Source organism: Phacochoerus africanus, chromosome 1, assembly GCF_016906955.1.
Source record: "Phacochoerus africanus isolate WHEZ1 chromosome 1, ROS_Pafr_v1, whole genome shotgun sequence".
Classification (NCBI taxonomy): Eukaryota; Metazoa; Chordata; class Mammalia; order Artiodactyla; family Suidae; genus Phacochoerus; species Phacochoerus africanus.
In genome coordinates, this window is record NC_062544.1 from 41,876,322 (window position 1) to 41,902,975 (window position 26,654).

General features: G+C 36.9%; 1 protein-coding gene across 6 annotated transcripts in view; it reads left to right on the forward strand.

The window, feature by feature from the left end:
* The window catches only part of PDE4D (phosphodiesterase 4D), a 1,473,810-nt gene that overhangs the window by 1,183,276 nt on the left and 263,880 nt on the right, over window positions 1-26,654 (forward strand). Inside the window, exon 1 of one of the 6 annotated variants that reach the window (XM_047756247.1) lies at window positions 7,522-8,324. The exons of the other annotated variants lie outside the window; for them this stretch is intronic. Within the exon in view, the coding sequence (XP_047612203.1) occupies window positions 8,260-8,324 (65 nt within the window). The 5' untranslated portion in view covers window positions 7,522-8,259. Of the gene's footprint in view, window positions 1-7,521; window positions 8,325-26,654 lie in introns of those variants that run through there. 6 annotated transcript variants of the gene reach the window in all.

The window sequence follows — 26,654 nt, forward strand, 5'->3', positions numbered from 1 at the left end:
TCCTTAACCCACTGAGCGAGGCCAGGGATCGAACCCGCAAACTCATGGTTCCTAGTTGGATAAGTTTCTGCTGCACCAAGACAGGAACTCCTAAATTAATTTTTAATACAGACTCAATCTCTAATCACTATAGAATGATTCAGTTTTTCCCATTTCTTTTGTCAGTTTTTAAAATTTATTTGATTTATTCATTTATTTATTTTTGTCTTTTTAGGGCCTCACCTGCAGCACATGAAAATTCCCAGGTTAGGGGTCAAATCCGAGCTGTAGCTGCTGGCCTGCGCCACAGCCACAGCCACACCAGATCCAAGCCATGTCTGAGACCTACACCACAGCTCACAGTAATGCCAGATCCTTAACCCACTGAGCGAGACCAGGGATCCAACCTGCATCCTCATGGATGCTAGTCAGATTCATTTCCGCTGAGCTACTACAGGAACTCCTTTTTGTCAAATTCTGTTGTATTTTTCAAGGAATTTGCCCATGTTGCTCAAGTTTTCAAGTTTATCTGCATAATGCTGTTCATAATATGTTTTCATTGACTTTTTATGTCTATAGAAAACTGTTACTGATAGTTTGTGTTTTTTCAAATTAGTTTTTGATCAGTATTACTAGGTGTTCTGATTTGACCCTTAGCCTGGGAACTGCCATATGATGTGGATGCAGCCATAAAAAATAAGCAAATTTTTTAAAAAAAGAATGTATTATTCTTTATAGCTTTTGGCTTTGATGATTTTCTTTTTTATGTTTTATATCATTGTTTTGTACACTCATCTTTATTTTTTATTTTATTCTACTATTAAAGTATAATTAATTGGCTGTTATTTTTACGGCTTCTTGTTATTGTATTTTATAAAATTTTGTCAGTGTTTCTTCTTTTCATTCCTGCCCCAGCTTTATTGAGCTATAATTGGCAAATAGAATTATATATACTTAAAGTATACAACATGGTGATTTAATATTTGTATATATTGTGAAATGATTATCACAGGCAGGACAATGGACACATCCATCACCTTACATAGTTACCATTTTTTGTGGTGAGAATACTTAAGACCTACTCTTTTAGAAAATTGCAAGTATACGATACAGTATTAACTGTATTCACTATGCAGTATGTTAGATCCCGCAAATTTATTTTTTATAACTGCAGGTTTGTACAATTTGATCACAATCTGTCCATTCCCCACCATCACCCATATTACCATTCTACATTCTATGAGTTCATTTTTTTTTTCTCTTAGATGGCACTTATAACTGAGACCATATAGTATTTGTCTTTTTCTGTCTGTCTTATTTCACTTTGCATAATGTCCTCTGTGTCCCTCCATGTTGTCACAAATGGCAGGATTTCCTTCTTTCTAGTGGCTGAGTAATTATTGCATTTTATGTATCCACACCCACACCCCACCACACGCATTATATATTTCATATATATCTGTATCATATCATCATTACTTATCCATTTGGGGATACTTAGGTTGTTTTCATATCTTGGCTATTATGAATAATACTCCAATGAACATAAGAATGTAAATATCTCTTTAAGGTACTGATTTCCTTTCCTTTGGATAAATATCTGGAAGTGGAATTGTTGGATCATATCATAGTTCTATTTCTAATTTTTTGAGGAATATTTTTTTTTTTGTCTTTTTAGGGCTGCACCTGTGGCATATGGAGGTTCCCAGGCTAGGGGCTGAATTGGAACTGTAGCTTACACCACAGCCACAGCAATGCAGGATCTGAACTGCATCTTCAACCTACACCACAGATCATGGCAACGCTGAATCCTTAACCCGCTGAGCAAGGCCAAGGATCAAACCTGTGTCCTCATGGATGCTAGTCAGATTTTTTTCCCCTGAGCCACGATGGGAACTCTCAGGATTCTATTCTGTTTTCCATAGTGACTGCACCAATTTGCATTCCTACCAACAGTGTACAAGGGTTCCCTCCTTTTTACATCTTTATTAGTATTTGTTATCTCTTGTCTTTTTGGTGTGAGGTGCTATCTTACTGTGGTTCTGATTTGCATCTTCCTGATAATTAATGATATTGAACTTATTTTTATTTACCTATTAGCCATGTGTCTGTCATCATTAGAAAAATATCTGCTCAGGTTCTTTGCCCATTTTTTAATCATATTATTTGGGTTTTTTGGCTATAGAGTTATATGAGTTTCATATATATTTTAAATATTAGCACCATATCTTGTATACAGTTTGCAAATATTGTCTCCCATTCCATAGGCTGCATTTTTACTTTTGTGATATTGTGATTTATAAGAAATATATAAGGGATCATTCAAATGACCAAAAGATGTTTCTGATATATATACATATATTATATCCCACATATATAAATATATTAGGTCTTTTCCCACTGCTTCTGGGTTCATAGCCCTTAAAACCCTTAGAATTTTCTGTGATAAGAGCCATAAAGGTATCTTTGTTTATGTTAATAAGGTAACTTTTGGAAAATCCCTAGGTAACTTAAGGAAGTGGACTGATAGGTGGCTAGAGGAAGCAACCAGTCGTTTACAGAGGTGGAACTTTCATCCCCACCCAGACCAAGGTTGGGGAGGGGCTAGAATTGACTCTAGGCCAGTGCTTTAATCAGTCATGGCTGTAATGAAGAAGCCTCCATAAAAACTGGAAAGGATGAGATTCGGAGAGCTTCAGGATTGGTGAACATGGGGAGCATGAAGGAAGAGTGGTACACTCGGAGAAAGTGTGGAAGCTTTGTGCACTTTTCCCATACCTTGTCCTATGCATCCTTTCCAAACGGCTGTTCCTAAGTTATATCTTTTTACAGTAAACTGGTAATCTAGTGAGTAAATAAGTTTCCTAATTAGCAAATTAATCAAATCCAAGGAGGGGGGTCATGGGAACCTCTGATTTATAGCCAGTTCTTCAGGAGCAAAAGTAACAACCCGGGCTTGCAAGTGACATCCGTAAGGGTCAGGAGATAGTTTTGTGGAACTGAGCCCTTAACCTGTGGAATCTGATGTTATCTCCTGGTGGAGGGTGTCAGTATTGAGCTGAATTCTCAGTTACCCTGCTGCTGTCAGAATAGTACTTGTTGGTATAGGAAAGCTACCCCTCCACACAAACATACACACATAGCAGTTGGCTACAGAACCCATAAGAATTTTGTTGATGATTTCCTTTGCTGTGCAGAAGCATTTTAGCTTGATGTGAAGATTCAATGGAATACCATTCAAAATGCCAATGGCATTTTTTACAGAAATGAAAAGACCATCCTAAACTTTATATAGAACCACAAAAGAGTATAAATAGTCAAAGCAATTTTGAGACAGAAGGACAAAGCTGGAGACATCACATTTCCTGCCTTCAAACTATATTACAAAGCTATAGTAATCAAAATAGCATGGTGATGACATTTAAAACAGGTCAATGGAACAGAATAGAGAGCCCAGAAATAAACCCATGCATTTTTTTGGTCAATTAATTTTCAACAAAGGAGCCAAGAACATATGCTGGGGAAAGGAAAAGCTCTTCAATAAGTGATGTTGGGAAAACTGGGTAACCACATCCCAGAATGAAACTAGACCCCTATCTTATACCACTCACAAAAATTTACTCAAAATTGATTGAAGACCTACATAGAAAACCTGAACTTAAAATTTCCAGAAGACAATGGGGAAAAACTCCTTGATGTTGGTCTTGACAATGATTTTTTTAGATATGATACCAAAAGCATAGGCAACAAAAGCAAAATTAAACAAGTGGGATTACATCAAAATCATGATAATTATTGTTCTAACTTGATAGGTTACAAGATGTGGGAAACCTGAAGGTCAGAAGCCTTCAAAATATAATATTCTGCGCTTTTCCTCAGGAGTTGAGGGATTTAGCTCCAAGAAGGTTAATACTTATAAAAAAATTCTTTGAATCTAATTGTATACTTAGTGCAATGTGATAAGAGAAACAGTACAAAATCTGTTCCAAATTCCCCTCCAGATAAGGGAAATAGCACAGTATTCCTCAATAATAAGGAAATGCTGCCAGAGTTCAAGGTTCAAATTATCTTATTCTTATTAATAATATTAGAGCACAATGTATAATGCCAGGAAACTAAAACAAAACAAAACAAAATAAAACAAAACCAAAAAACCCTGAAGCCCTATGGTCATTTTTCCTAAAAAATTAATTGACATATCTGCAGTCTTGAATTTAAGCACATTTGATCTATTATAATCTGAGAGTAAGAACTTACTCAGAGGATGGAAGATTTTAAAGTGGGCACAGTATTTTAAAGTAATTATCTGAGAAAACTTGGGTTGTGTAGTAAACTCATTCCTTAACACTTCCTTCAGTTGGTTTCAGTGACTAAAATAGTTTAATGTTTAATTCTTGGTTTTTGATAAATGTCCTTAGTTCCACAGCTGTGCTCACTGTTGAATGATAGGGGTGGGGGATCATGTTTTAAGGTGCCCCCAGTCCACATGCATGCAATTGGTGCTTTCCACCACGGTGATGCTCATGCTGCCTTGTGGTCACCCTTAGTATGGAAGAGATTTTAGGTGATGTTTGGACTTTTTTTTCTACTAATACTTGCATTTAGGGGGGAAATGTCATCACCATATCAAACCCATTTATTAAAAAATATAAAGTAATCTTTCAGATTTATGTTACCTAGGTTTAAAAAAAGTGAGTCAATGAAGAAAAAATATCAAGTGATGGTCGAGATGGTCTAGATGCCAATATGGCAAAACTTGTGGAAGTTGTGTTCCAATGATTGAAGTTTAGGAAACATCATATGAGACAGTGATTTGGTTCAACCAAATGGATATGGTTGGATGACCACAATGAACATATATAAATGTGGTACAGTCCACTGAAATGTTGTGGTGACAGTAGTCAAATAGAAGTCTATACAGCATGACACATCAGGGAAATGCTAGAAATCATAGCAACTGCTCCATCAACTGTTTCTTCTCCAAAGCCCTACAGACAAGGGCCATTTGGTTTCTAGAATCCAGGCTCCCCAGCTTCAGGCATCCTCATTAGCCATCATCTATACCATCATATATTTGAATGTTAACAGGAATGTTGGGGGAGGAAGGCAGTGCTGTATCTCCATTCTGAGAAGCTTTTCAGAGGAAGGACTGTGTGGCATTCAGCTTGTACAATATCATTTCAGAAATCTCCACGTGAAAAATGGAATGATGTCTTAGAAGGGCGAAAACACTGTCATATTGAACAAGTACTGTTTGGGTTTTTAAAAATTATTATGATTTTGTCACTACCTTAAATGTTGGGGGTAGAAGCAGAATTAAAAATTTAAATCTCAGTGGTCTGGTTCTATTGTGCCTATTGTGCCTCTGTCCTTTTCTGTGAAGGGAAATCTTGACGTACTGATCCAAGAGGCTTTGCGTATTCTGGTTAGTTGCACATGCCATCAGATTCCCCACTTAAACTTTTCTTTGGGGACAGGGATGATGTATTAGTCATTACAGGACTGGTACACAGTGTTTAGGAGATGACCAACAAGCGGTTTAGGATTTTCGCGGACAGATTCCTGGAATGTGTGTAACATTGAGCAGCACAAAGAGCAGCACTTACCTAAAGAGGTTAAAGATGTGTTTGTGCCAAGGCAGGGGGTGGCAGTGAGCTAAGGAGTCTCCCTGGGAGAGAGAGCCTTCTGGGGAGGGGCAGAACACAGGACTGAATATGTGAGGAGAGCTGAACACACAACATTCAGACAGTACGTTTTATGATCACTGTCATTTTCTTTCTGAAATGATAACCAGAAAATATTTGCCAGACCTCATACAGAAAAGGACAGTGCTTCAAATAAATAGTAGTTGTTGGTTACTTTTACTCAGTCTAGGTTCCTTTCTAATTCCCCCCCACACATTCAGATTCCAAGAAAAAACGATAAACCTCTTTTTGAAAGCCCCCTCCCTCCAAAAAATCAGGAGTTTCCCTAACCTTTTTAAAAAAAGTTGTATTGAAGTATACAAGGTTTTGATAATTTTTGTTGTACAACAAAGTGACCCAGTCATACACATACACACATCCATTCTCTGACTCTTTTCCCATGTAGATTCCCACAGAATACGGGGTAGAGTTCTCTGTGATATATAGCAGGTCCCTGTCTACCACAGTGTGCATATGCCAATCCCAAACCCCCAAGTCCATCCCTCCAACCCCCTACCTGTCCCCTTTGGTAACCATAGGTTTTCAGAAATTTCTCCAAGTATGTGATTGGTGAACCTGCCTTAAAGTAGCAGCAATATATTAGACACTGGACAAAGCCAAGAATCCGTGAATGTCCCTGAACAGCCACAGGAAAACTGAAAGGCTTAAGGAGACAACTCTGTGGCAAGCAATTTACTGGCATTTACCTGAGGAGGCCTGAGAGTTACTGAGAGGAGAATAAGTCATAAATGCACCTTGAAGCGTGACCGTGGGAGGAGCTGTGGGGTTTGTTGTAATAAGCAACCGGAGCTCTGGCGCGATGCCTTACTACATTAATTTTCCAAGTCCTTTGGGTGGGTCACAATTGCACTTTAACATCCTGTCTGCAAATGCTAAATAAATACCAAGTTCACGTCAGACTGGAGAACCAACGTACTAAGCAATGTCCTTTAAGAAATCAGAATGCTTGAATTATTTTCACTTGATAGTTCACATCCAAAATAGCTGAAGTTGGCACATCCAGACAAATATATAATCCTCGGGGAAATATTCAGAAGGATGGGGGATGGAGGTCAAATCCCCTCATTTTAGGAGCAACTTGGATCCATTTAGATTATGTCTACTTTAATAGAACAGTTTTTATTTCAGATGCAGGAAGTGGGGCATAATAAGAGATGTTGAGATTACAGCATATCAACTTCACTTCTTACTGAAAAGCTGTGAGGAATTTGCAAACCCGGAGACTTTGCATATAGAAATCAATGAAATTTGCATATGATTTTCAAAAAGAAATAAGGTTTAGAAAACATTGTGCAAAGGAACAGGCTTGGCACATGTAGCCACTTGTCTAGCAACAATACATTAGATTTTTCAGTTTAAACCATTGCAGCCCCACCTGATACAACATACATCCTGTTGAATTTTTAAGAAGCAGTTTGCATCTCTGCAGCCAACTGCAAAGTGTAACATTTCAGTAAATACACTCAAAATGAACAGCTGCTAAGTCTCCCAACCCCTCTCAAATTTGCTTTTGACTGGAAATTTTAGCTTTCAGCGCAGGACTTTGAGAAAATGATTTTTTTTAAAGGGAAGATAAACAAGTTTATGGCAGAGGGGTGTGTTCCTTACAAAGGTGCTCAGGGAATCTTACCCTGAGTAACATAGACACCTCATTTCCCAGAGGAGGAAATGGTTTTATAAATTTTGAGATGTCTTCTGTCTGCTTGGATGGTTTACACTCCCCATCTCTGGAGGAGTGGAAGGAAGGGAGTGGAGGGAAGCCTTGTAAGTTTCAGCAATTGGCTAGGCAGGCTGGGTGCTGGTTGGTTTTTTTTTTTTTTTTTTTTTTCCTCTCTCACTTCCCTGCAATGTTTTGAACTGCCTTCCTACAGACGTCATACAGCCCTTGAGGAATAGTTTCAGCCCGGTCAGATTGAATGATAGTTCCCATTCACTAAGGCTTGGAGTCAGATTCTAAGCAGGGGACACAACGGAAATTACATTCACAGGTACAGCAGTGGGCTCGGCCCAAGTTGGAGAGCTTTCTTCCCTCCCTGACTTCTTGGCTCCCCTCAAAGAGTGTTTTCTTGTGGTCGCTCTGAAATGGAACTTCCCTGACAGCTCTTCGGCGTTCCAGTACCTCGCGGTCATTTTCGTTTCCTTTCTCTCTACCTGATCACTTTTCAAGTGTGGGAAACCTTTCAATCTCTTCTTAAGGAATTGCAAAAAAGATGTGATCAAGTGGCTCTTTCACTGTGTTGGTCGCCCTTGTGACCAGATGAAGAAGAGATTCAAATTCCAGTTCCTCCCTTGGCAATGCAAAACAGAAAACAAACTGTCACTTCCGAACAGCCTAACGCTGGAGTAAATTCACTGTGAAAGAGGAAAAAGCTCCTATGTCTTAGGAACTTCCCTCTGTTCTGGACTGGGGACAGGAGTTGGACTCCGGGAAATTTAGATTTCTTCAAGCAACCCCCCTTGGAAATGGAATATATTTCAAGCCATCTTTGCAGAAGCACAGCTGAAATGTATAAACAGAATACTTGAAGATTTTTTTTTCTTTTTCCCTCTCTTTTTTTTTTTTTTTTCCTCCAAAATGAGCATAATTATGAAGCCGAGATCCCGGTCTACAAGTTCCCTGAGGACTTCGGAGGGAGTGTGGTAACACGCTTTTCTCTCTTGCTTCTCCCCTTCTTTCCTGTTAAGATTGACGTAATAGTGGAGTATTTAGTAATTGCTGACGAGATTTGAGAGTTAGATGTGATGTTAGGGCTTTGCCAGAAAGAGCAGTGTTGGTGACACTTTCCTTGTCAGTTTTGCTCCCGATTTTGTCTGCTCTAAAACAGGGGTGCCCACGTTTTTTTTAACTCCATGTGGATCATAGCAATTCATTTGGTGTCAGTTTTTACAAGAGAAAAGAAACTTGCAAAAATGTTGGGAGTTTAGGACAAAAAAATTTGTCATTTTTCACTGTCTGATTGAGTTGCTTGTTTTTTTTCTTGCCTGATGCAAGCAGGCTGGTAGTTGACAGTCTTTGAGGTGATCTTTAGAAGTAATACCTTGGCTCTTAATACAGGATGTGTTAGAGAAATTAATAATGTTATATAGCTTAATCATAGGAACCAACTTTAATTGTGACTAAATGTATATCAAGTTGCTTATCATTCAGAAATCCCTTATGTTTTATTTGGTTAATGTACTGTTCCGTAATAATTATGGTTTTTTGGTCATTTTCATCCTAATGAAAAGTATGCTAATTTCAATCTAGTCTAATATTTAATTCTTCTACTTCCTCATTGTTTGATATGCTCATATGCATATGGTCCCTAAGGAATATTCTTTCAATAAAGTAACTTTTGTGTCTAGAGATAGTTACTTACAAAATATTTATATCCTGTTTCAGAAGTTACTTCTATTTTGTTTATCTTAGTGATTGATTGTAAATAATTAATCTCACCTCTTTGAAATAGAAATAATACTTCTTTAGACAGGAAAAATAAAAGCAGTGATTGAAGCAGGTGTTGGGGGTAGGATGGAAACAGGCAGGCAAAATTATTATGTAGAATTATTTGAGCAAACAAACACACATGTAAATACTCATTTACGTAAGGAATTCAGCCCATATTTATGTGGTTGCTTTATTGTTTGCTGTTGTTGTACTAGTGTTTAATAGGGGATTAGAATCAAGAATTGTCCCTTCAGTGGTATTTCTGTGAGTTTTAATAACCTATAAATGTAGATTTCTTACATCATCTCTTTCATCAATTGTGATTTTTTTTGAAATAAAAGAGTAGTACAGTAAATTCCTCCTTGAGTTTATTTAAAGAAAAGATTGTGTCTGAAAATAAGTTTGTAAGGCTATTTTATGCCAAATAAATACTGGGAAATAAATACTTAGAATCCTTTTATTAATTACCTTAGCTAGTATAAATCTCTAATATAAATGAGTAAAATTAGAATTTATAAAATAAGTGAATTTTATCCACTTGTGATTTCTGTCCTGCTTATGTGAAAGCAGGCTCTTATATGTGAATATATAGTATTTAACCCATCTATTTCCCTCTTTGCCTAAAATGCGGGGAGACTTATTTCCAAATTCAGAATCCAATCAATCAGGAACAATTAGTTCATTTCGGGAGAGTAGTCACATTGACATCCTTTACTCCCTCGAGATTATCACAGTCTATTTTTATCCACAACTATTCATTTTATTATTCTAAATTATGTAAGGTATTTTCATAAATAAATAGGGTCGCAGTTTCAAGTATATATTTTAAAATATTGATTTATGTATGTATATATTGTTCCACTTAATTTTAAATAGTTTGCATAGTGTTTGGGTCAGAATGGTGTTTATGGAAGAAATAAATGTCCCTCTTTATGCTAATGACTCCTGACAGCACACTACAGAAACCTCCACAGTTATTATTCTTACATCTGTCTTGTTAATAATAGAACTATTTGGACATATCACTGTTGCCTCTCAGTCATTTGACCTAAGGTTTCATTTGCTGTCATTACAGTTTAACTGTTTTGCTATTCCTTTTATCATTCAAATTCTATACATACACATGTATTTACTTATTATATTTTTATATAGTAGACTCTACATAGATGACAGATTAGGTGTACAGAGGAAATATGCATGTGTGTGTGTTTGTGTAAATACACACACATGCCCTAGAAAGCTCAGCGAATCCATATCCTCTCATCAGCTTTTTTGTTGTAACTTAACCCACCACAACCCCCATTCCTTTTCAAAAGCCAAAACCTAGTTCATCTGCTTTAACAGTTGACTTCCCACTATAGAGACCAAATCAATATTCCTTTTTCAGATGATTTTATTTTATTCTGCACTTGAGAATATGTTGTTCTTGGGGAACCATCTTTTGCCTTATCCATCTTTATGCTGCCTGTATAAATCTATTTCCCATTGGCCCATTTTCTTTAAAACTGCCCATTTTCCCCCTGAAAGCCTCCAAACTAAATGCTACCTTTGCAAATTTGCTAACTGCCTTCTGCAAGAATCCGGTGCCGCAGATTACTTTTTCTTTACTTTTTCCTCCTTCTCTCCAAACAGTACCGTTAAAAAAAAAAAAAAAATTAACTTGTTATTTACAGCGCTAATTAAATTCCTATGAGCCATTCACATTTTAGAAAGGGATTTCACAACAAACTCCTAGTGATATTCTATATTCCTCTTCTTAATTCATCTTCTTAAAAGATAAGCCTTATTTATAGTTAAAATCCTATGAATGTCCAAAAAATGAGCTAAAAATAATTTCAAAATTAATCTGTTATGTGTCTTAATTTAGATTTATCAACAATTATATATTATAATAAAATTAGAATCCTATAGCATTTTGCCATTTTAAAAATATATCCCAGAGGTACTTCTCATTAATCCAACCCAAACTTATGTAATTACAAATATAAAGAGAACTTTGGTCAATAAAACTGGACTTTGTTCTTTTCTGCTGTCAGAAATTCTTATTTGATATATGCTTGTGATATTCAAGATTGTTCATTCTATAATCTGGGAAAAATAATCTAAAATATGACTGTGGGTTTTGTATAAAGCAAATTTTGAAGCAGATTGTTAAATATCTAAAATTGTACTTAGGTTTATAGGCATAGAAAAAAAGTCTAGAAGGCTTTCAAAGCCTTTGGTAGTGGTTACCTTTTAATATAAAAATGGCAGGAATGGTGGTAGAGAGATTTTTCTCTCTTCTTGTCGCTGTACTATACTATGTGAACTCTTTCATCAAAGAAGTGTTATACATGGAAGTTTAAATATATTAAAAATGTAATTACCACATTCGTCAGCAAGCTCATCTTTATATGTATAAGTATCTGTATATCTGGTAAACAACAATTTGCTTAATGTCCAAAATATGACAAATGAGAATTTCACTACTGAGATGCAATTTTCTGAATTACATTGCTCCTCAGATCAATAAGTGATTGCTTTTTTTCTATTAACTCTTTTCTCCTAGGGTTATAAAAGTTCAGATTGGCTGAGAATTCTTATTTTGGCTTCACGATCCCAGTAAAAAGCATCTGAGTAGACTAAAAGTACTTGTTTTTCTAATTAAGAATAAAAGGTGTATGTTTTGGAGGGAAAATTATTTATAATTTCCAGTATCCCATCCTCAACTATTTTCATTTTTTACTTTACTTGTATATACTGAACAATCGTAAATATTAGTTCTGTGCTCTCCTTCATTTACATGCAGTGTTTTTTAAGTTTCTAATAATAATACTTCTAACTTTCATTTTATTGAGTATATTTTATGAATGAGAACTCTGTGGAGAATTTTACATACAGCATCGTGTTTACGTCTTATAACAACATTGAAAGGAAGGAGTTAACCCACATTTTACAGATGAGGCAATGAACCTATGAGTTAAAATAACTTGAGCAAGGTCCTTTAATCCTGGACTGGGATTTGAACCCACGCTGGTCTATTTTAGAGGGAGTGCTCTTTCTACTGCAGCATGTCTCCTGCTGCATATATACCTGCTGTGTATATAATTGTCATGTTTAATAACTGTAAAATTCTCCATTCTGTGAGTGTATCTAAATGCAATAAAATATTTAGTCAGATATTAAACAATTGAAAAAATAAATTGGATGTTGTCTTTTTAGAGGTATGGCAGCCTGTGAAGTTTAAGGATGATGTCAGGCATTGGAAAATGACTATTTGAAAGACTTTTGTAATTATTCTCTACTGATTACAAATAGGTCATCTCTTCCCTATTTTGGAGAAGTAAAAGACCAACGTCAGTTCTTCACAGTTCTAAATAGATCATCTCTCCAACTATGTTAGCAAGTTTTATGCTTTGTTCTCTGCAAGCTCTGTAAAGTTCAGGTATAAAGTAAGTACTGCATCTCAGACTTTATATGAACTTTCATACTGTTTTAAGTCACCTTTGAAAAAGGTAGAAAATCTTCCTTCCTATATCTTTTATCATACAAACTTTTATAAATGGGGAAACAAATGGAATCTGCATACTTTCTGCCTGTCCAACATACACTGTGACTTGGCTTACTTAGGGAAGTGACTATTCTCAAGATTTATTCTAAGTCTTGAACATGCAATAAACTTTTTTGATCCTATTACCTGAGTTTTTTGTTTTTTTTTTTTTAACATCTGTTATATAATAGACCTAGAGATAAACAGCTTTTAGGAGAAGTGGTTAAGTACCTTGAACATTATTTAAAATGTAATGTTTTAATGCCAAGGAAGCACAGAGTGGATCACAGATAGGTTTATTCTTTAAAGTCATAATTTATGAAATTCTCTGGAAAAGCCATTTGTCTCCCCTCCTTCTAACTTGCTTTATTTCCCTGGTGAAACCACCTAATCCCTCTATAGCTAGGTTTACTCACCTATAAAATAAAGAGGGTGGGCTGACCAGTGGATTTCAAATATGTATTTTCAATGAATACTTTATATAGATGATATGCTAATATAAACAAGTCAGTGTATACAAAACATTTAAATATATATACTTAAATATATATATTTAGTATATAGAGATAATTTTTAAAATGACATCTAGGTAGGATATATATTAGTAAAAATGTATAATCATGCGTATGACAGTAAAACATCTGCTCAGTTAGCTCCTTTGTCCCCCAACCCCAACCTAATGCCCATCCTTGCAATACCATTAAAGAGCTCTAAGGGTTCCAAGGACTGTTGTTTGAAAACCACTTAGCTAATAAACTACCATGATCCTTTATAGTTCTACATTCTGTAGTGGTACCCTACTACCAGAGAGTCTTTTGTGATTTTTTTTTTTTTGTATCACTATGTGAACTGGGATAAACTTGCTGGTAATTAAACTTCCTGGAAAGTTCAAATAGCAGCAGTTCAAAGACTTGAACGGCTTTAACGTTATAGAATAATTCTTATTTCTTGGAGATCAGAGAACAGTTATAAGAGTTAAGCTCCTTTAATTTTATTTAACATCTGATTTTTTACAAGTTTATTTTAAACTTGTTTAGGATGGGAAAAATCATTGCTATTAAATATGCAGATAGCTGACCTGTCAGGAATTCAACATGGTTGTCGATAAAGAAATGCTGAATTGGTATCACATTGTTCAGGAGAAGGATGTTTCTGTGGTTCGAATATTTCAAAATGGGGTTCTCAACCACTCTTTCTATCCTGTCACTGGTGAATAAAATTCGTAGGTTAAATTGCCCAGGCAACACTCTCCTTAGCTACATTGCACTCTATAGGCTCCATGTGACTAAACATGGCTGTGGTTGGGTATGTGGTTACGTGTGTGCAGCTTAGTCCGACCTGTCACTCTGTTCTTCTCTTCCCCATTGACCATAGTGTTGGCCCATCACTGAAACCTGTCAGCATAGGTCTTCACCTAATAATCTCACTTATTAGTCCCTGTGCCAGTCATTGCAGTCATGGAGTGAATTTTATGAAATCAGAAGGAATGAGGACATGAACACAATCATGAGGGTAGGAATGGTTAATCATGGATCTATCCACCTGTCAAGATTGAGAAAGTAGATCACAAGATGAAACTGAAAAGGTTCAAGGAGATTCTCCTTAGAAAAAGATGCCTGTAAGATATGTATAGATATTCTAAATAAGAGTATTGCTAATACAGAATTGTGACATACAGAATTGTGAAAGCTTAGATAAAGGTAACAGGAATGGGACCTGGGGGCTGTTAACTAGGACGGTGAAGAATATCGTCACAAAGAAAGCACAGTCTTAGTGAAAACCTAACAAAGATTTTTAAAGGATCTCCTCCAGAGATTATCCACCTACTCAGGAGGTAAAATAGAGGTGGAAGATATTTTAGAAAATGGGTAGTAGAAGTGAAGGATGCTCTAGCCAAGAGCACTACATCTTTCCAGGGATCAGGGCCTACAGGAAGCCTGGGAGTACCACAGAGGCACAAAGACAGTGAGCCTGGATAAGTATAATTAAGCATAACCGTCTGAACATAACTAATGGGAGCCCATGCCTATGATGTGTCTTGGCTCTCTAAATGCCCTGCTCTGTGGTCAAGTTTGGCTTAAACTAGGAAGTCCTTCAGAAGAATGGAGAGTAGAGAGAATCCCAGAACCTATGGATGCAGTTTTTAGCATCACAGGGGAAAGATGAATGATAGCTATTTATTATCTGTCTTCAACCCTCTTGGGGGTTGGCTTTCCCAGGAGCATCCTGGGTGATGAGGATGTAAAGTGGGGAAGCTAAGCTAAAGTCTTAAAGGGTAAAGTCAACTCTTTTGAAGTGAGAAACAATATGGGAAAGATTGTGGGAAAAGAGCCGAAGAAGTAGCTAGAGAGGTAAGAGAGGAGGTCAGAGGGGAGGCCCACGTGGAAGAACTCCAGACACCCACCACCTGGCGCCCTGCCCTCTCTAATCACACTGCCACCTTCTGGCAAAAGCTCCAGTAATGGACTTGAATGCAGAAGCGGTTTTTTTTGGTTTTTTTACTCCCCCTTCGTCTCAATGCTAAAAGCTTTGGCTTTGGCCAGAGGATCAAGAAAGTCAGCTTCAAGTGTTTCCCTTTCTAATGTTACGTGAAGGAGAATAAGGAATGAGAAAAATAGAAACAAGGCATAGAATCTATGCACACAGGGATTACAGCCTCCAAAGCTTCCTTACAGGAAAGATCCTGATGTTTTACAACCCACACAGTTAAGACGTTTTGTTTACACCCCTTACTAATCTCCCTTGCTTAAATTTTAACCCATTTCTTCCTAGTTATCAGGGGTAGGGAATCAATAGATAAGCAGATTCTCCTTTATGACGTTTGAAAACTGCAAATAAGTGACTTCATGGTCTTTTATCATTTTATTTGGCCAACTATTCTTTGTGAAGTGCAAAGGAGATGGCACCAATGTGACTTGTTCAAAGAAATGTTTCGTAAAACATAGTTTCAATATGTAATTGTTTTCAAGCCTCACACAGAAGAGTTCTCCCATTGTGCCTCATTCTTCCTGTTTCAAATACATTCAAGATGAGCAATTCAGCTTTTTAAAATGAATACGTATAAAATATTCATGTATCTATGAAATACAGAAAGTAATAATTCCTAACATCCATGCTGTCATTCCACTGTATGTGGTACAAAATTTCTTCTTTGCGTTAAGGGATTTATATGACTGAGACTGTTTTGGTTAGGAAAAATTCCTGCAAAGTATGTCAACTTTTAACCCATGGCCTTCCAGGAAGTAGAGAGCTGCTGCTGTGATGTTTCCTCTGAGGCAGCTGTGTCATGGAACAGCAGGTAGCTGATTGGCAGCTGGATCACCAGCAGGCTTGGACAACAGCTCCTAAGTCTATTGTGATAGTTAGAGCAATAACCATTGCACTGATGATAGCTGTGCAGTACTGAGCACTTAGTGTTTGTCAGACATTGGACTTGGTGCTGCACTCAGTTTTGCCTTCAAAACAACCATACGAGATAAAATTGGGGTCGTACAGCTCTTAAATCACAGTGCTGAAGAAAACATGGTCTGATCCTAAATCCCCCATCTGTTGTTGCTGCTGCTGTTGTTGTTGTTGTTGTTGTTTTTCTTTTTTTAATTTGCTTTTCCCCACTCTTTCCACTGCTTTACCCACCCATGGTTCTGTTTCCTGGGCTTCCAAAAAGTGGTCAGAAGACTGCTGCTTCAGCCTTTTCCTTCCTATCCTAGATTGTTCAAGTTTCTCCTTTTAACCTTGTGCAGCTCAAGAACAAATATTTGTTATATTTGCCTGCCTTCTTTCTCGAGATTTGCATGCACATGTCCCACCAGGGACCCATAGAAATGGGTGGAGAAGTAGAAAGTAGACTTTGACCCAGCTTTGTTCTCTAGAGATCTAGCTAGGTCCTGATGCATTCAATTTATTGACACTCTCCCCTTGGTCAGACTATAAATTACACTGTCTTCTTCCTCTCTGGCATTTGAACAGTGAGTAGAGCCATAAAATATTTGAAATGAATGGGACCACAGAGAATAACCTATAATCTAATTCTCCCCTCCCGACCCCATTTTGGAACTGGAAGAGTTTTGCTGGTCTTTAACAGTCAAGTAGGGTCAAGAAAAATGGTTAGAAACAATGTCAGTGCTTTTGTGGCAAAAGAGTTTGTTGGAAAAATATTAAAAAAAAAACATAAACCCTCAGACATGAAGTTTGAGATCAAATAGAGAGCTGAAACTTAGACGTCAGGCAAATTCATGAAAACAGTTAAATTTATAATTTGTTTGGGACTTTAATGTAATTCTGTAACTTATGTCTATGAAGTTAGCTAATGCCATAATAATTCTGTCATAACTTCTCATAAAATTGGCTTGGAGGAATATGCGTGGAGAAATATGGAGACTGAGTCCTCAGCAATCTCCTTAAGGAAATTCAAGACCATTGCTTTGACCACAGTCTTCCCCACATAACAGAACTCTGATCATTACACTTTTTTCTGGATGTCACATAGCTAATTAAGTTGCTAAAACTCATGTGTTGAAACTGTAACTTCGCCACCCTCCGTTCTTCTAGTATAGCCTTCACAGAAATAAAATCATGGTAATCTCTATTTACTGAGTACTTACTATGTGGCAGGTACCAGGCTGTGCATTTGACAAGAATTATCCTAAAACGTTCTCATCAGAAATCCTGTGAGGCACCTGCTATTATTACTCCTCATTTATTAAACTGGTGAAGCAAACTCACCCAAGATTGTGTGGCAAATAAGAGAATTCATGGATTCACATGCTTTTTAAAATTATTAAATGCAGAGTTCCAACCATGGTGCAGTAGGTTAAGAACTTGACTACTTCAGCTCTGGTTGCTGAGGAACTGCAGGTTCGATCCTCAGCCCCACTCAGTGGGTTAAAGGATCTGGTTTTGCCCCATCTGTGACATAGTTTGCAGCAGTGGGTGGGATTCAGTCCCTGACCTGGGAACTTCTGTCTGTTGTGGGGGTAGCCATTAAATACATACATACATACATACATACATTAAAATAATTAAATATTACCTTTAGTCATGTTAATATGTCAAATGAGTTAATTAACTTAAAGTTAATTAAAGTCCGTAGCACAGTAGCTGATTCCTTGTGATTGCCAGCAAATGTTAGTTTGTATTACACATTTTTCAAATTTGTATATTAGTGGAACTTTTTAAATAATCAAGAACTGTAAGTGTGAAACTGATTCCGTGTATAAGGGCTTCTTTTCCATAAGGCAGTCTTCTTCTTGGGCACACCTCAGAACTGAGCATTTATACAAAGCTTGGTATTCTGGATAAATTACATTAACCCTGTGATTCAAAGAAGACATCCTCCTATTCAGGTGGATCAGAGAAGTAAACTCCATAGAGAAGGGGGCAGAGTAAGAAGTGATCAACTGGAAACTAAAATGCCTGTGATTGAGCTATGTAAAACTTGGTCAAATTCTTTAGGGAAGCAAGTCCCAGGCAGGAGGTTAATCTCAAAGGAAGGGCTGGGAGCCTGGAATTTATCACAGATGCATCCGTGTAACCTTCCTACATGGGGCCACCTTGTGGTTCAGTCTCACTGTTTCTCATTGCCAGGCCTCCCCTGCCTCTCCAGATCCCCTCTGGTCCTAACATACATTCTGAGTTATGTAATTCACAGATTGTAACCTCACAGCCTGAGTCTCACCCTCCTTAGCAGGCCCCAGACTGAGGAGGATGCCTGCTTAGTTTGCCCTGACATCCTAGTTCAGGAAAAAGGGCTTAAGCCTCTTTCTCCATCTGTTTCTAGAAAAACAACCGGCAAAAAAAATGGGATCTGGTTAGAAGATCTGTTCCCATGGCCCAGAGTATTGCTTCAGGTTGAGCTGAAAAACATAGAGACTGGAAATACAGTGGATGCAGTGGTTTCATGAGAGCAACCAATTAGCATTCCATTGTCTCTGGTATCTACTTATTTTATTATGAGTAGTTACCAATAAAAATGTGTAAAAGCACTACCTCGTTATAATTAACAACTGTACATTGGGTTAAAAGGTGTGATTGAGGGTGGAGTGAACCACCTTGGGGGAGAAATTGAGTCACAAAAGATTCCTTGATTCTCTGCTTGGAAAAAATAATCCCAGTTGTTTATCTATGTCCTGTTGTTAAACTCCTGTCTAATTACATATGAATCAATAAGTGTTTCTATGGTAATATAAAACACAAAAAGCAGCAAACATGCCTTTATAAAGGTGTTATTATAATTGGGAAAAATCATTTACACACATGGGTGTGAAGTTATATACTGACCTAGAAATACATGTGAAATTTGTCCTTAATTGTAAGATCTTTCTCATGTAAACAACAAAAGAATTAGATGGTGTCCATTGTTTTTTTCTTTTTTTCCTTAAATCTTGGGTTTTAACCAAGATAGCCAATTGTTTTCACCTGTGGTCAGTTAGTAGGTGGCACATAGGGTGCAGTACTGGGAGCTGCACTGAAACTCAGAACACGCCTCCATCTATTGGTGATGTCGCCAGAGAGAAGAGGGGCCTTATGTGGCTGCTTGCCATTTAAGTGGCCCCTGTAATTGGATAATATCTATATTATTCTTTATATCTAAACTGTCATTAAACTTGGCATGCAAATAAAGTTGGAGCAAAAGCATGATATATACATTTATGCAAATATGTATGTATAGTTTTTAGAAATTTCAACATGTTTTAGGTCATTTGTCACCTATGAAGAACATGTATGCATATTATAAACCATAGAAAAATCTTTTTGGATGCTGCAAACAAAAGAAAGAAAGCAAGCAAGGAAGGAAAGAGGGAAGGAATGAAGAAAAGCAAAAAAAAGGAAAAGGAAAGAAAGGAAGAAAAAGAAAAATTAGTAATTTGCATTATCAGTGGCCACCCTTATAATCACCCTTCAGATTAACAATGCTACCAGCAGACCTCAAGCCACTTTTGTGCCCCTCTCAGCCTCTGCCCACCAGTGCCAAGTATAACAACTATCTTGATTTTACAAGTCACAGAATACTATTTTCCAGATTTGATTTTTATAAAAAAGGAGTAATAATACAGTTTGTACTATTTTGTGGCTGTTCCCTCCCCCCCAAAAAATTGATGTTTGAGAGTTTATCCCATGTTGATGTGGTTGTATGTACTTCATTCAGTCTCACTAACATCTGGTTAATTAAGCAAAGTGTTTGAAATATAAATAAGGAGAAAAATGATTTATGTAGATTGTTTAGATCACAGTTTGGTATGTAGGACTACATGAGCCCTTAAAACTGTTGTCAATTTACAGTAATCATTGGAATACAATTTCACATATAAACTCTGTTGCTTAGATCCCCCCTCCATGGATGTTTCTTCTGGGAAGCCTTCCTAGACCTTGCCATCAAAATTGAAAGGCGCCTCTCTGCGTTCTTGGGAGACCTGGTCCATTTCTCTGTCAGCTCTTGAGGTTTTGTAGCAATTGTCCATTGTCAGTCCTACCTGGGGCTGTGAGTGGGTCGCAGGGCCTGTCCCTCTTTGCTCCTGTGTGCCCAGCACAGAGCCTGTTCCATCAGCAGTATTCCGCATCTGTCTGTTGCATGAAGAGAAATCAAGGAGTTGTTCTACATCACCAAGAAAACGTTCCAATCTGTTTTTATGTTTAATTTTCCTGTAAGAGAAGGCAGGCTGCTAGGGACTGTACTGAGCAAGTTACAGAAACAGAATTGACTCTCTCTGGTGAGGAATTGTAAAGGATCAGGTCTGGGAGGATTTTTTTTTCCTGTGGGTTTCACCCTTAGTTTCCCACCTTCACTGATAATTCCAGTCTCAACACGTCTTCTCATTCCCTCATGAGGCTCCCATTCTAGAATCTACATTTCCCAGTTTTCCTCAATGTTGTCTCCTTGTCTCAGTGACTCACCACCTCAGGGCTATCAGCAAGTCATGACTGGAGGGTACAGGTGCTGAGGTGTGTTGCATCCCCTGGCCACCCAGCTGATCTGGATGGCCTTCTGACTCTGGTAATGTGGTGATCTCTCCAGCCAAGAGACCTGCTAGGGGTGAGGACCATGACCACTGCTTTGGGCCCACTCCAGCTTCACTGTCAGCATCAGGCCGATTCCGTAGCTGGGATGCTGAATCTGAGAGCGTGGAGTGACTGAGAGCCCTAAGAAATGAAAGTGACGCCTGACCTCCAATGTCAGGGTGAGCGTCCTGCTCAAATTGTGAACTTGCTGCCCCACTGTTAAGTTTCTTTTAGCTTTACCACACTTCTAGACTTAATTTTTTTTAATGCTAAGAAATTAAGGCTTAATCCTTAGTAACTGAGAAAAATCATTAGCTTTTAGTGTTGTACAAGAACATTCTCTAGCCACTTGGCCATTTTATCTGATTCTATAGCTTAAAATGTACAGAGTTTTGTGTAGCTCTTTTAATGGTTGCAAAAATAAAGGTGTATTTTTCATTGCTTCACTTAACAATGTTTATTAAATCAGTTCTGCCCCAGGCACTTTGATGGCTGTTAGACATTGATGAAATATTAGCCTTCACATTCATAAAATTTCCAGTCCGGTGACTTTCTAAAGGATTCCTGTGGGGTAGGGGATTTCTCCTTTTACATTTTACTATATCCTCAGGGTATTTTTTACTTTCATGGTAAGAATACATTTACAGTTTAAAAGTGGTTCCATTGCTTTCAGGAATTCAGCGGTGAACAGAATAATTTAAAAACCTCACTACTTGAATTTGGGGTGGAGTGATATGAAATAAATCTGGAATATTTGATTTTTGGAAACCAAAATATTTTCCCTGGGCCAGAGGGATAATTTCATTCTAAATAAATTATTTATGTAATCACCTCCTAATAAGGCTATGTCAGCCAAGTTAAATATTTAAGTTTATTTTATTTAAATAAACTTTAAAATCAACAGATTTCTTTTCTTATTTAGTTGAATTTAGCCTTCAATTTTTCAAACATAAAGTACATAGAGTAGAAAATGTTCATGTACTTAGAGGAAGACAGCATGAGAAGAGAACATCAGAAAAAGAGCTGGGAAGAAATAAAGTTTAAACAGAAATAACTCAAGTTAGCATTTGACATGATTTACCTTTTTGCCAAAATGTCTGTCTTCACAGATAATCTCCAGGAGACTTTCGTTTTTATGGGTCCTAATTAAATTATGAAAATATGCTTGAGGGCTCTGTTTCACTAATAAGGGAAAGAAACTTTTCCTGTCTACAAATGACTTCCACTAGCTTGTTTGCCAGCTCTTTAAATAAACTAATTTCACTATGACCATGGTTGAGCACAGTTGGATTCCTTTATAACGTCATGCATAAGCCGTGGCTGTCACTGCATGAATCTAAGGTCATTTCATCAAGTAGGGATCTAATAGGAGCTTTGGAAAGAACTATTAAAGACCAGATTCCGGGTAGAAAATCCTCATGTCCCACTGTAGTTCAGTGCAAAGGATTTGCTCTTAAGGATTACAACCATCGCACAAGGGTTCCACACGACAGTGGAAAGCCTGTTTGCTGACAAAATATAAAATTTTCGTGACTTGGCACAAGGAACTATATTATAACATGATTCCTATCAGACATCTGGACTAGGGTTCTTTTGGGGCAATTATAACATCTCTGACTGTATTTACGAGTTTTGAATTCAATGTAACATCAGAACCTACCCCATTTGGGTAACTCTTTAGTACGTTTTGTGGGCAATTCCATAAATAACTTTCATAAACTTTAGCCAGTAGTTGGAAAGACTATAAGATTTTGTTTGCAAAGTTTATAAAATTTATAAGATTGTAATTATAAATTAATTTCTCATTTGAATCTTCTACTTCTCCCAGCGTTATACCTTTGGTCGCCCCTTCTTAAATAACTAGTTTTTTTAAAAAAAAAATTCACTTCTGGTTTTGTTCTTGGTGATTTGACTTTCTTGGTAATTTCATGTATAAAGCACAGAGGTTTGTTCTTTTAAATTTCACACATACATCATTTCCTAATCATCAAAAATTGCCTAAATTTTCAGTATACAAAGAAAAGTTTTAGATAATTTACTTCAAGGAGCTAGGTAATTTATTCACAGCACCGAACCAGTTTTCTTCCATAATTCATGCCATTTGTGTGCTAGGGAATGTTTACATAAGAGATAAATGAAGTGCGACTAGGGATCTATACATGCAAACTTGGGCTTCCCCAAATTTTAAAATACCAGATTCCTTTGGTGCCACTTGTTCTGGGCATTTCATGTTCACTCAGTCACTTTCTACATATTGCATAGGTGTAACCAACCTTGTAAATGTCAAACACATAAAAAAGCACTAGCCTTCAAGGCAAAACTTAATTGAATACCAAATGAATACCTATTGTCTTCTGAAATATTTCTGCATAAAAAATTGCTTTAAAGTTTTCCTTGACTTTCTGTATTCTTTAGCGCCCAAGCTCGAATATCAACCTGTTTAAAGAAAAAAAAAATTCTCAGGAAACTATTCTTAAATGAGTGACAATATGTTCTGTCTCTGATAGAGTAAGAAAAGATAGTGCCATGCATATCAACTTGTGGTTTCCTGTAAAGTTTGTTGGGAAAGGAAGTTAAATCCATGAAAACTTCTATAGAGTCTGGTCTCAATCCTAACGATTTCTTAATTAGTATAGCATCCTGAATAAATTCATTCATACTGGTGGGGAGCAAGAAATATTCCTTGTAATATAGGAGTTGTAAGAGGAGTAATAGTTAGAACATAAGTGCTGGTCCCTCAAACTATTTCTGATGATTTAAGAGAGACTTGGGGAGGGACTCTGAGTAACTCTGAGTTGCTTTTACTAGTAGGAGGATAGATGGAAAGTTATGCTACATGGAAAGATACTTCATCTGGAATCTTTGAGAGAAAGTCCATTCTTTTTTCTCAGTTATCTAAGAAGCCCTTTATCTATTTTATGGAAAGAAATCAAAAGCACTTCGAAAGTTTGATGTATCATGTTTAAACTTCATGCAGGAGTAGGCCAGATGGTCATGTTCTGGATGGCTTTATAGATATTCTTTTTTGTTCCAGGTAAAAGATAATGGCTAGCTCTAAACCTGGAGATCACTTTGATGTCAGACCTTATCTGCCTGACTGCATTCAAAGGAGTTCTTTTTCTTTAGAGTATAGGCGAACACAGGATAGGGCATCATAGAGCAGAGCTATTAAAACTTGGGAGCTGTTTGGAATTGCCAATAATAGCTAGGTACTGGAGAGATGCGGAAGTAAAGTACAAATCTAGATGCCTCCATTTACAAGCTGGGTGATTTTAGACAAGGGAAAAAACTGTCCATGGAGGTCCTAAAATGTTAAATGAAAGAATACTTGGAAAATGCTTACTTGGCATACTGCTGGACACACAGCAAATCAAATAAGTTTTAGCCATTTTATTATCATTAGGAGGAAAAAACTGCTCATAATATTTTCTTGTTTGTTCTCATGTTAATTTTGACTCGTTAAGTTTGACTCTTTTTTTTTAAATTTTTTATTGTTATTTCCCCCAACACTTTTTTTCCCCACTATACAGCATGGGGACCCAGTTACACGTACATTTATACATAATTTTTTCTCCATTGTCATGCTCCGTTGTAAGTATCTAGACATAGTTCTCAGTGCTACACAGCAGGATCTCATTGTTAATCCATTCTAAAAGGAATAGTTTGCATGTATTAACCCCAAGCTCTCAATCCCTCCCACTTTCTCCCCCTCCCCCCGGGGAAACCACAAGTCCATTCTCCAAGTCCCTGATTTTCTTTTCTGTAGAAAGGTTCATTTGTGCTGTATATTAGATACCAGGTATGAGTGATATCATATGGTATTTGTCTTTCTCTTTCTGACTTACTTCACTCAGTGTGAGAGTCTCTAGTTTCTTCCATGTTGCTGCAAATGGCATTATCTTTTTTATGGCTGAGTAGTATTCCATTGTGTATATATACACCACATCTTCCTAATCCAATCATCTGTTGACGGACATTTAGGTTGTTTCCACATCTTGGCTATTGTGAATAGAGCTGCAACAAACATGTGGGTGCATGTGTCTTTTCTAAGGAAAGTTTTGTCTGGATATATGCCCCAGAGTGGGATTGCTGGGTCATATGGTAGTTCTATGTATAGTTTTCTAAGGTACCTCCATATTGTTCTCAATAGTGGTTGTACCAGCTTACATTCCCACCAACAGGGCAGGAGGGTTCCCTTTTCTCTACACCCCCTCCAGCACTTGTTATTTATGGACTTATTAATGATGGCCATTCTGACTGGTGTGAGGTGGTATCTCAGGGAAGTTTTAATTTGCATTTCTCTAATAATCAGTGATGTTGAGCATTTCTTCATGTGTTTGTTGGCTGCTTGTATATCTTTTTTAGAAAGACCTGTCTATTCAGGTCTTTTGCCCATTTTTCCATTGGGTTGCTGGCTTTTTTGCTATTGAGTTGTATAAGTTGCTTGTATATTCTAGAGATTAAGCCCTTGTCAGTTGCATCATTTGAAACTATTTTCTCCCATTCTGTAAACTGTCTTTTTGTTTTCTTCTTGGTTTAAGTTTGACTCTTTGATACAAGTTATTGGTTTGAGGATGTAAGAATTTTAGCCATTTAACAACAGAGTCCTACTGTATTGCATAGGGAACTATATTCACTATCTAGTAATAACCTGTAATGGAAAAGAATATATATATATAAAAGAATATATATATATAGTCAGTTTTATATATATGTATAACTGAATCACTTTGCTGTATACCCAAAAGTAACATAACATTATAAATCAACTATACTTCAATTAAAAAAATTTTAGCCAGTTAACAAAATGATATATGATATGACATGTATACAAATTTTCACAAAAGATTTTAAGTGGCAGTGGAAATTTTACTGAAATAAATGTCCTAACAGCTCTAGGTAAAATCTAATTACTGTTTTACTTGAAAACTAATATGTATAAATCTTGACTTGATCTAAACTTACTATTCTATTAAATAAATTCGCATGAATATGGAATAAATCAACTTCACTTCTAATTAAATTTAGACTGAAACCTTCTTTGACCTAACCCTCTTAAAAATAGATGTCATTTTCTAAATATTACAGTATTTAGAAATGCGTTAGACTTTTTTCTGTTCTTAAATATACATAAATTATGTTTTAATAGGAACCTACATTTATGCCACAACAAGGTAGAGGTATAAAAATGCTTTTTTTATAAAAACTACTTCAACATGACTTTTTGCTTAGCACAGTTTTCCATCATTTTGTGTAGGCTAAGTCCTGTATGTTTCTATACTGACAGATGCGTTTGGTCTCTTCCATGTGCATTCACTGATGATACATTTGTGCCTCCCTCCTTTCATGGAGCTTACTGAGTAAAAAGAAACAGAATAAATGATTGCCAATTTGGTCAGTGCAGTGAAGAGACTGCTACACGAAGGACTGTGTTAACTCGTGAGTGAGTGAGTTAGTCCTGGAAATGTACTTTATTTGGGCAGTCAGGAAGCTGAGAACTGAAGGAACCAGCAAAACTTGGGGAGAAGAAGATTATAGCAGATACAAAGTCCTTGAATATCCAGCAGGTAGGAAGAACAGAAAGAAAGCCATCTCTTTCACTCATTTTTAAGGGAAAAGAAATAAAAGAATGCTCTCTAAAGAGCCTTCTTGCATTTACATGGCCTTCACATGCAGACTTCCAGTGAAAGTTAGAAATCTCGAAGTGATAGGTTTTTCCACTGTCCATCCTTGGTGGTGGTCTTTGGCTGGGTTGTTTTCTATGTGTACTTGAGGCCAGGCTCTAGTGCTAGAAATTTCTGAGAGTCCTGGTGGGCTGAGATCAGAGAAAGTGAACTTCACCTAGAGATAAAGGAAAGAATGCCTTCTGGAGTACAAGTGCCCCCAGGATCCTACGCAGCTGCACATTTCTGCCCTTAATGCAAATTTTAGGAGCCTCCTTAGAATCGATATGTTAAAATTGAAAAGCATTTTTTATTAGGCTTAAGGTTTTCAATGCCTCTCCCAGACAAGGAAAACA